Here is a 12,110-nt window from a genome sequence, read left to right as displayed (position 1 = left end):
CTAGATTAATGGGTTCATTACATTATTTTGTATACATATTGTATACGTGTTAAGATAAAATTATTATAAGATACATAATATTACGTGCAAATGTTAATACTGTCAGTATCAAATTATCCGCATTATTTGATATTTGGATAAATATATCTACCAGCTACATAAAAGATGAATCAATAAAATAATAATGGGATGAGCTAAAATAATCGCATGATTTGAATAAGTAATTATCTTTATTGCAGTCAAAACGCGACCGGTAATGTCATCAATTTTCTATTTTCTTTCGTATTTATTTTATACAATCAATTATTGTAAAGATTTAATTCTTTATAAAAAATAAGAAGTATAAAACATTTTTTTTTTATATACAAAATATAATTTCTCGGTTTAATTTCTCAAATGTTTTTCAAGAAAAAATTGTTTTTACAATAAAAAGCTTTATAAATAAAAGCGGTATACAAGAATTATTTAAGTATGTATTGATGAATTCTATCGAAAATAGGATTTCCTTTGTAATGCATAACTTTAAAGATTTATTTATTCTAATATTTGGATAACTGTACGCACTTTATATGCTTATATAAGGTATATCGACGCGCTGTCACGTTTCGTCAGTTTTGGATAGTCTCTTGAAGCGATAAGATCGTGATTGCATGTACGTGCTTTTGATACTAAAAACCTGTGGCTGGTTCAACAAATACGATAAGTCATAAAATAGATATTTAACAAGGTGCTTATATATCTCTGTTTGAATGCATGCATATAAAAATGTGTAGAGCTAACGTAGCGCTTTCATTTTCTGAAAGACATTTTTCTTCAGTTTTCAAATTGACATTAATATACTCCTTTTAGTGCAAATACTATTTTAATTTTTTGGATATATTGCAATTAACGAAGGCATTTAGGCGTGTATTGTAATAACATTTTTTGACCATTTTGCCAAATAAAATAGTTTTAATTCTAAGCCAAGAGTTTGGACGTTATAAAGTTATTCTGTTTAGTTTTACAGTAAAGCTTTATAAAATTATGTTAAAAATATTTGGTATTATCTATGTTTTGTTTATAAACCATTTTTTTTGTAATAAATGCCTAGAGTCAATGTTTTCTAACATAACATATAAGTAAGATGTGCCAAGTTGGATATAAAATAAGCAAATAAAGAACGAAAAATAGGTCAATATTTTGTTGGAAAAAATGTGTATAGCATGACAAATGTTAACAAAATTTCTTTTAACATCTTTTTCACATTTGATCCAATTTGCTATATCAACGAAATGTCAAATAAATTTGATTTTGGCAGAGCGTTTATTGTTTTGTTTTTAATATATCTTTTACTTAAGGTTAAATTAGAAGGGACGAATAGACTTTCAAAATAACGTAACAAAATAACTGTAACAATATGTAATGATAATTTAACGCTCAAATATAATTTAATTTTATATAGAGAATATAATTTTATCTTGATAATAATATAATTAAATTTAAATCAAATATTATTTTATTATAAATGACAAATATCAAAGATTAAAATGTTAAATATTACTTGGAATATCAAATTTTCAACTATAATGTCAAATATTTTCAAAATAACGTGCTAGTAAACATACAAAGTATCACGGATAAAATACAATTGTGATTCAAACATAATTCTTTATTTCTTATTTATTTTGATATTTTAATATTTCTAAATTTTATATATATTTTTATGGACAATATTATGATTACTTAACCTTATTTTATATATACAATGCCACAATATGCAAAACACAAAAATATGTAATAGCACTAAAAAAATCTTAAAAATAGGTAACTGACACAAAAGAAATAAAAATTATATATTATATTCGCGTTGTTTGAAATTAAGTAAATTAGAATTTGCCATGTAGAAGAGACATGCCTCTTTACTTTTTAGGTTTAAGAACATGATTCAAGTATTTCGCTCGAGTGAGCTTTATTTATTCTTCGTTTCATTCTTCATATGTGATCTTTTTATTTATTAATAAATTTATTTAAATTTATTAATTTATATACATTTATTTTATTAATTTTAACTTATTTCTAAATTAATCGTATTTCCTTATTAAAGTTGGGATATAAATTCTCTTGTATGTTTCTTTATCAGAAGTTGACCAATTCGCATTATTTTTATATTTATCTCATTTTTAATAAACAAACATTTTTATAGATATCCGAAAAAAATTTAACATGATATTTTTAAAACTATTATTAAGTAGTATAATATACATTGCCGCAATGGCAATAGCGAATCCTACCGACGAAAAATGGGAAGTCGTACGGCGTAGTGCATATAATTACAATTCGTCAAACTACGTCATACTACCGTTACATTATGAGATGCAGTTAAAATTATACATCGATTCTCTCATCGGCGAATGTACAATTATTATTTATATTAGTTCTGCAACACAACACATAAGTTATTATGCACCATCTTTGACGAGAAAAATACATCTCGAATTAAAGCGAATTAATAATGGAGTGATATATAAGATAAAATCTATACACAATGAAGACAAACTTACCGTGCTCAATTTCGAGAATATGTTATTACCTGGAATTTACACTTTGTATATGGAATATAACATTCGAAATAATGAAGATTTTTTCGAATCTATGTACACAAATGAAGAAGGATATAAAGAGTAAATAGAAATATTAAGATATTAAAAACAAATTGTACATTTAAATATTCTATGCTTACAATCGTTTAAAATTAATCATTATTTAAAACGTATCGTTAAAATGCGGCAGGTGGTTAATCGCAACAGGTTTCCAGCCGATAACACGGCAAATATTTCCGTCTTGGGACGAGCCAGAATTAAGAACTACTTTTAATATTTCCATTATGCATCATCGAAAATATACAGCTCTGTCAAATATGCCGATACGAGTAATTAAACATGCGAATGATGATATGATGTGGACATATTTTCACCAAACCTGTTTGATGTCTATGGATAATGTAGCATTTGTGGTGTCCAGTCTTCAAAGAAACTTAAACTTTCTTGAGAACCTCAACGTATGGGGCAGACCACAATTAATATCACACATGATATTCGCACAATACGTTGTTGAAAATATCACTATGTACTTAGAAAATTATTGGAATAATTCGAAGAGAGTTCTTGAGAGGACTCTTCTTTCTGCTGAAAGGAAAGTGGATCATATTGCAATCCTGGATTTTCATTACGAAGTCAAGCAGACTTTGGGATTTGTTTTTTATAAGTAATATATATATATATACATATACATAGGGTGTTCGGAGTAAATCGCATCCGTTGCGTGCAGGTGGAGCCGATAAAACTGAAAAAAAAGACTTTTACCAATACTTTTTTTAATTGTGACTTTTGCAATAATTATTAAGAAATTTATTAAAAAAGATCGACCAATGCGCACAAATATTAGCTTGCAATGAGAAAGGGCAATCTATATGTGATTGCTAGGACATGAGAATCCAATGTTATGTATTGTCCATACGTAACCGTTGCCATTTGTAGAGCGCTCCCCCAGAACATCGTCGCGCGCCTAGCGATCGCAAACATCGCTTTTTGGGTTGTCTCTTCTCGCTTATCGTCTCGCTCGCTTATACTCGCGTGAATTGATCAATCTTTTTTAATTAATTTTTCAATAATTATTATAAAAATTGCAAAATGGTAAAGGATTTTTCTTTTCGGTTTCATTTGTTCCACCTGCACACGACAAACAGGTAATGCGATTGATTCCGGACATCAGGTATATAGTATATTTGTTTTTAATTAAACATATATATATACATAATTAAGAAGAGATAAATACTATAATGTATTAAAGTAAAAATCATGTTTATATCTTTTCATTCATTAACGATATTATGCATAATGATTTTTAGAGAATCAAATATCATCTACAATGAAGCATTAGATCCTGTCGCGCGCAAAATGATAATTGCGCCTTTAATAGCACGTGAAATGGCACAAAAATATATCGGCGATCTGTTGAGTCCAACTTATTGGTTTCATCTATGGTTAAACGAAGGATTTACTATGTTTCTTCAAGCATATATTATCGAGAAGGTTGTTTTATTTCTAACCTTATTTAAATATGTAGTCAAAACAATTAAGAATATAGCAATATAGATCATTCTTAAATATTTGTATAAATCTTGTATTTTTATTTTTTTTAATATTAAAAATATGATAATCCAAGTCTTTTAAATTCTTATAAATCCGTTAAAGAGATTTAATGAGAAGTAAATAATGTATGTTTAAATTTATATTACTGAAGAAATAGTTACGTATAAACTACAATTACATAGAAAAACTTACAGATACATTTTTAATAACTAATTTTAATGACATTTAATTTTAAACAATCACACACATTAAACATAAAAAACTTTATTATAGAAATATACATTATATTATGCAAAATAATATAAACTTTATTATTAACAGTAAAAAATAATAATTTCAGTTTATATATGTACCAAAAACTTTGCCTTTTTCTATTTGATCATATTGAATTGTTTTTAGGCTATGCCAAAATTCCGTATGATGGATTTGTTCATAGTTCAGGTTCAACATGAATTACTCGATGTAAATTCATACCTTGTTATAAATCCTGTTATAGAATATAACAGCTATCCTGAAAATTCTTTATTTTCTTTTTTTTCCCATGCCAAAGGTATGTATATAACCTTGTATAAATAAATAATTAAATAATTCATGAATCTCTTTTTCTCTTTGAAAGTAAACATCATAAAAAATTAAGAAAATCAATTGTAAACAAATTAATTTATGTTATATTAATTTAATTATATTATTTTTATTTTTATTATACTTTATTATAATTCTTGCAAATTTCAGTAACAAAAAAATATTTATAACTTAAAATCAAATTTTGTATAATTTTTGTGCGATTATGTAATGTGTTTAATACTGTAATTACAATATGTGTATCTACTACTATAAAAGAATCATGAGAAATCATAAAATCTACAAATTTTGTATGGTAACCTAATTTATTACTTTTACATATATTTAATTATTCGGTGCCTAATCTGCTTCAATTATATTTTTTGTTTGTTTTTCATTGAAATATATTTAACACTCTTTTAGCTTTTGTTATCTAGAAATTTAACTACACAAATTAAATTTATTATTTGATTTTAATTACAGATAATAAAGATATATTTTTATTATATGTAATTAAGATACAAAATTAAAAAATTTTAAGTATATTAAATAATTTTTTTCTTTCAATCATCATAGGATCCATTATATGGCGCATGTTAGAACAAACTTTGCCGCCTGATGTATTTTCAATAGGTATGGACAGGTATTTGAACGATCAGTGAGTATAATATATTGTGATATAATAATTATATACATCACAAAAACAAAAAACTAAAACATATAAGTTTGACAATATATTCTAGTTCTATTTCTAGTTTTATTCGAAAGACGTAGATATCGAACTTTTTTTTAACAAACAGGATATTGATTGATATTTCTTTTTTAATTTCTTAATTACAAACTATTCAAACCGAATAATTTTTTGAGAAAGCTATAGAAATGCATATAGTTAGTATATATATAACTGTAATTTTTGTAATATAAAAATTGAAACAATTATTTATTGTCATGACAAAACATTCTCATTGTCAGTCATTAATAAATACATAGATATTTATATAATTAAAGTTTAAAAATTTTTACATCTGTGGAAATTACATTATAAATTAAGATACATAAATAAATTATATAAATTGTGAGATTTTCTTTTTTATAATGTCGATCAATTATATACAATGTTTATACTGCCATGTAAAATCTTACAGATTCTCTAATCCTAAAGCAACAACTTCCGATCATTTATGGACTGCTATACAAACTATCATAAAAACAATATATACTGAGTATCAGTTTGAGGTAAAAAGAATGGTAGATTCATGGGCTATGCAGAGATATTTTCCTGTGTTAGAGGTGATGCGAAATTATTCTTGCAATGTTGTAAAAGTATCGGTACAATTTTACGACGAGTTGGATGAGAAACAATATTACATACCTTTGACATTTACTACGGAGACGAGTCTCGATTTTAACGCAACGTGGTCAAGTATTTGGTTAACACCATCATATTCCAAATATGAATTTGTTTTTGAAAAAGATCAATGGATCATTTTCAACATACAGCAAACTGGTAGATATTGAAAATAAACTATTATAAACTTATATTTTTATTATCTTTATAGTGTATAATATTTAAATTTCTAAAATTAAATAAACTTTGTGTAGATATAATTTGGACATTATGTTTATGGTCAAAATCCATTTACACAAAATTTCTAGTTTATTTAATTTTCTAAAAATTACTCAGTCATCATGTATTACATGAGACACGAATGTATCTTTATAATTAGTAATAATTAAAAATTATATTAAAAATAATAATATGATATATATAAAAGATATTACAAAAATATCCTACAAAAAAATTGAAATTTGGTTAATTGTAAAATATACGTAATTTCTCTAACCTCTTACTATAATATGCGCAATTTCTGAGTTTTTACGTTAAATAATAGAAAAAAATGCACAAATTTCAAAATATTTTTTAATCCATACAATTAAAAGAATCTAATAATCGATAAAAGCAATTTGTTGTATAACAGGATATTATCGCGTCAATTATGATACCGATAATTGGCGAAGAATTGCGCGATACTTGAATTCAGAAGAATATGGGAATATACATGTTCTCAATCGAGCGCAAATCATCGATGACGCGTTTCATTTTGCGGTAAAGAAGAAACTTGATTTTTCCATATTTTGGCAACTCGCTAAATATTTGGTAAAAGAAACAGATTATATCGCCTGGTACCCTATGCTCAAAGTTTTGGAATTTATATCGAATATTTTCGCATTCTTAGATAAACACGAGGTAATCATAAAAACAGATTTTATTAATAAATTATCTGTTAAGCAAAAAGATGCATATAATACAGCGATTTCTTATCATAATTAAGAAATAATTATTTACCAAAAGTTAGAAATATAATTTTAAAATATTAATGTAATGTAGGTTTTTTAAATTTAATTAGATTTAGAATTTTTCATTGCTATTTTCCTACAATACTAACATCGTAAGATTTATATTATAAGTCAATGATATAATATATATTTAATTTTGAGAAATTATAGAGTACATTAACAATCATTTATTATATTAACTTTCTTCCGTTATAAAATATTTGCGACGCGTATTAAAAATTTGCAAATATTTTGCAAAAATAAAATTATAACTTTAAGATAATTTTGTTGAACAGTTTATAACACATAATTCATTTGTAAATGCTATTATAAACTTGAAATTTTACAAATTTGTAATTTTTATAATCAATATTTTTATATACAATAGTATTAAATTAAGAAAATAATTTGTCATATACAGGGAAACCCGATACCTATGTTGCCATTTAAAATTTTTAAGTTGTCTTTGTTTTTCGGTATTTCCGGAGATTTCCCAAAAATGAAAGTACCATCATCAGAAACTTCAAATAGGTTTTTATGGTAAACATGTTTGTCCCAAGCAGCACTATTCTAGCACTATCCCTCTTCAAAATAAAAGGGGTGGACGGGTGGTCTAAAACAATATAGCAAATACATTGATGGACACATAAATGTATATAGACCGAAATACACATCGACGTATACATATATGTTCAAAATATATATGTTTAAATGGTATAAAATATGTATACAGTTCAAATAAGAATTCTGTAACTTTGAATATTGCCGTAGTATATAGATACTATATATACCAAAAATTACATACCCATTGAAATGAAATTGTGTAGTAAAAATGTATATATATATATATATATATATATATATATATATATATATATATATATATATATATATATATATATATATATATATATATATATATATATATATATATATATATATATATATATATATATATATATATATATATATATATATATATATATATATATATATATATATATATATATATATATATATGTATATATATATATATATATATATATATATATATATTTTGCACATTTGCATAATTTGCACATACATTATATCTGTTCTCTTAAATAACAAAAAAATACTAAATAATAAGATACTATGTTTTTAATCAAATTTTAGGTGCTAAGTCCACTAGAATTTATAATGTGGCATATGTACTCCAAAGCTAATATTCTGATGTCCGACGACGATTATACTAAATGTTTAAAGCAAGAACTCGCAAAGTGGAGCTGTATTATCAATAGTACCTTATGCAAAGTAATGACTAATAATCAATTGCAACGGCATTTGACAAATTCTAAACAAAACAAGTAACATTTTATGATTGTTTCCTTAGACATATTTTTTATATTGTGCATGATTGATAAATCATTTATCAAATTCATCAAAAATTATTTATCAAGCACTGAAAATACTATTCGCTCAATTTCGGTAAAAAGTTTTACTTTCTTTCCGCACTGCTTTTTGTAGACTTTCGCCTGTATGGAAGAAGTGGATATACTGTAATGGTTTGAAAATAGCAGATTTTGATACACGGAATAAACTTTTTGATAAACTCTTTTATGAAACCTATAAGGAGAAAAATTTTGATCATACCATTTTGGAATGCTTGACTTATTCTGAAAGGCCTGAAATCATAATCCACTATTTAGAGGAAATATTACCAAAAGTTGCTCCAATATATGAGTATAAACTACGTGTTTTTGATTCTGAACAATTAGAACGAGCAAGAGAACGTACTGATGCTTTAATTGCTAATATTTTTCTTTCTACTCTCGCGATGAATACTAAGCATATGCTTAAAGACATGTTAAAAAATTTCAGAAAACTAAAACCCAGGTAACGGCACTTACTGTATAAAGATATACTGCTCATAAAAATAAAAGTTTGCTGTATGCATTTATTATAAATGTACACTGTTTTCTTATTTTTTAGGCGAGCCAATGATATTGCAGCATTAACCGTTATAATTAACAATGTATATTCTAAAGAGCAGTTTGAGGAGGTAAATTTTATGAATCAAAATTCCATACTTATATTAAGTTCTTATTATAAAATTTATTGATCATTGAATATATCACATATGGCAGCATTAACCGTTATAATTAACAATGTATATTCTAAAGAGCAGTTTGAGGAGGTAAATTTTATGAATCAAAATTCCATACTTATATTAAGTTCTTATTATAAAATTTATTGGTCATTGAATATATCACATATGTACAATCTTCTATATATCTTGTTTTATAATTATGTTAATAATGAAAATTTACCTGTGCGATAATGCAGTAATTACTAATTACAAAATCTTTTTGATTGTTAAAATAATCTATTTTAGATACACAAATTTGTAAAAGACGAATTTGTAGAGACAGAATTATCAATTCTCGCTGTTGAACGCAAGATAGAAACACGATCGTTGGAGATCGACAGACAAACAAAATATTTTCAATTTTTATTCAGTCCATTGAAAAACTAAAGATCTGCAACGTACCGAACTGCTTAGAAATCAAGAACACAGTATCAAAAATGTTTGAGATAGTATGTTATAAACTTATACATGATTATTTACTACATATAAAGATATTAATAATTTTTAATTGTTTTGAATTATATTGTAAATATTTTTAATATTACACTAGCTTTTTTTATAATGCAGTTTTAATATTATATAGATGTTAGTAATATATATGTAATGGTTATTATACATACACATATTTATAATAAGTGTATATAATATATACATATACACATAAGTATATATACATATATAATATTAAATCAGCATACTTAAATTGCAACTTTTTTTCAATATTAAACGATATATATTAATTTAATATACCAGATATTAATTAATTATGTCAGTGTAATAATTAAAAATATGTATCACATATAATATTTATTATATTATAACTTATTATTAATATATTTAATATTGATATTGTTGCAAGTAATTTTTTAAATTTATTAATACCACATTTTATAAAAAAGAATATATATATATTTTTTGTAATTATTTTAACGATAGTCATTATTATTAAAAATAGTTTAATTAAACTTCTTTTTATAAATCTTCTGCATTTTAAATTTCTCTTTGTCTTAAGACATATATTAATTCTTTCCTTTTATGCCACCTTTCCATTTATTTGTAATTTGTCGCATTTAGCGCATTTTATAATAGAAAAATGCATGTATATGCGCATGAATTCATTTGATGAGGTTTACTTCTCATAAAGCTTTGGTAACAGTTCTTCATTTACTTTTTCTTATCTTTTTATGGCTATTATACTTTCCAGCAAGAATCACACATAGACACAATGTCATGTGATCGGCTAGAAAAATTTTGGGATTTCAAAAATTCTTTCTTTAATAGGCAATTGTGTGACATCGTGTCTACCTGTATTTTCTTTTCGGTAAACTTTGTTTCACATGGGCTTTGTCTCTTATCCGACTGATAGTCTGTGGATATCTATTCAAACAAAAAGAAGTTGTTAGAAATCTCTCTATAGTTGTGACGACTATTATTTCGCAATAAAATCAAACACTCGAGATTATAAATAGAAAAAGAATGAAAAGATGAGATTTAATACGTTTATTATTAAACTAAACTTCGAATCTCTAGCCATCGAATCTTGCGAGCCGATCTTCACAAGTACGCGTTTAAGTTTCTCTCGATCTGAATCTCGTGTCGTAAACATTTCCGTGATTTGTACTTTATTTCTCGATTTAAAATTCAACTTGCGACAAAACATATATAATTTCGTTGCGTAAAATCCTTTGACGTGAGATTGAAATATCAACTTCTAACGGAACGCAATGAATCCGAGGCACGATGTTCGGCTAAATAATGTGAAATAAATTCGCGACGAATCAATGCCACGGTTGGAAAGTAACGCGTTACTTGTAACTTGTAACGCCGTTACCGTTACAGTTACTTTTTTTCGGTAACTGTAACAATAACGATGTTACAAATTTTGTTTGTAACGAAGAAAATAACTTCGTTACATTTTTTGGTAACGTGTAACGAATTTAACAGTTACTTTTATCATTATCTTTTTCAAATTTCTCGGTATAATTTTCATGCAAAGACATATTAATCATATTGATAAGAGTGTTGGAATGTAGCATTAAAACTATAGCATGAGAACTATACTAGAAGCTCTTTTTGATATCTTGTTTCTTTCTACTTTATATAAGGCGAGTAGTATATATAAAAACGTCGATCAATAGCGATCGATCAAATCAATATTACTATCAAAATTCAAAATTATATCATTTTTGTTACTTTAATGTAAAATAATATTTAAAAATTTTTAGTGTTAATGTAAATTTATAACATTTAAATTGTATGTAAAATTTGTATTGTATGTAAAAAATGTAACGGAAATTGTAATGACTCATTACTTTTTGACGGTACCGGTAAGGTAACGGTAAGGATAATGAGTTACATTTTAAAATTGGTAACGATGAGTCACAGTAACGAGTTACTTTTTAGAAAAAAGAACGGTAAAAAGTTACTTTTATAAAATAACCTTCTCAATCCTGGTCAAGACTCACAATCAGCTTGAACTGTGTTTAATCTGTACAAAAATTTCTTTTTAGATTTAAATTGCGAAAATTCTTAATAAAGCTTGACTGATAATACAGATCTGCATGATTTTGCGGTCTGGAAAAAACGAATAGCTTCTTACAGCTTTTTGTGCGTTGAATCCAAATCCGCAAGGTAAAATGGCCTATCACGTCAGGTTTTCGAGAAGAACGGGGTTGAAACTTTCAAAAAACGCGTTTTTTACCATTTTTGAAAATTCGTAGCAGACAAACCCTATGTGTAAGAGACTTCAGATAGGGCTCAAATGAAAACTTGAACATTGTACTTTAATATAAAAATATCCAATCTTTTATCACAGGCACTATCAAACCTCAGGCGCGCTTTGTTTTTAGGTGTAGTCGCACTGTGTCAAATAGAACCATTGCTCCATGTAGTTCGATTGTAAATCCGTTGCAAACCATAAAAATTTTAATTAAAAAAAATATATATATATATAT

The 12,110-nt window shown here is 25.6% G+C and overlaps 1 protein-coding gene across 1 annotated transcript; it reads left to right on the top strand.

Annotated features, from left to right (window-relative positions):
* The first annotated feature begins 629 nt into the window (after positions 1 to 629).
* LOC115242570 (aminopeptidase N-like) lies at positions 630 to 9,686 on the top strand. The gene is made up of 12 exons (XM_029818964.1): positions 630 to 727; positions 2,183 to 2,660; positions 2,770 to 3,243; positions 3,887 to 4,070; positions 4,530 to 4,680; positions 5,268 to 5,349; positions 5,837 to 6,198; positions 6,671 to 6,939; positions 8,184 to 8,374; positions 8,535 to 8,903; positions 9,000 to 9,069; positions 9,403 to 9,686. Exons 2-12 carry the CDS (start codon positions 2,203 to 2,205, stop codon positions 9,541 to 9,543), a joined length of 2,751 nt encoding a protein of 916 aa, XP_029674824.1. The 5' UTR covers positions 630 to 727; positions 2,183 to 2,202; the 3' UTR covers positions 9,544 to 9,686.
* Positions 9,687 to 12,110: the final 2,424 nt, after the last annotated feature.

This window comes from Formica exsecta, unplaced genomic scaffold (genome assembly GCF_003651465.1).
Source record: "Formica exsecta isolate Colony F162 unplaced genomic scaffold, ASM365146v1 scaffold613, whole genome shotgun sequence".
NCBI classification, from domain to species: domain Eukaryota; kingdom Metazoa; phylum Arthropoda; class Insecta; order Hymenoptera; family Formicidae; genus Formica; species Formica exsecta.
Note: the sequence above shows the minus strand (reverse complement) of the source record. Positions and strands in the feature narration are given on the sequence as shown.

What these genes read in the sequence shown, in the direction of transcription:
- LOC115242570 (XM_029818964.1), top strand. Translation starts at nt 2,203, where the DNA reads ATGATATTTTTAAAACTATTATTAAGTAGTATAATATACATTGCCGCA. An exon ending in AATGAAGAAGGATATAAAGA is followed by an intron (nt 2,661 to 2,769) that starts GTAAATAGAAAT and finishes AAAATGCGGCAG; the next exon opens with GTGGTTAATCGCAACAGGTT. An exon ending in TTGGGATTTGTTTTTTATAA is followed by an intron (nt 3,244 to 3,886) that starts GTAATATATATA and finishes AATGATTTTTAG; the next exon opens with AGAATCAAATATCATCTACA.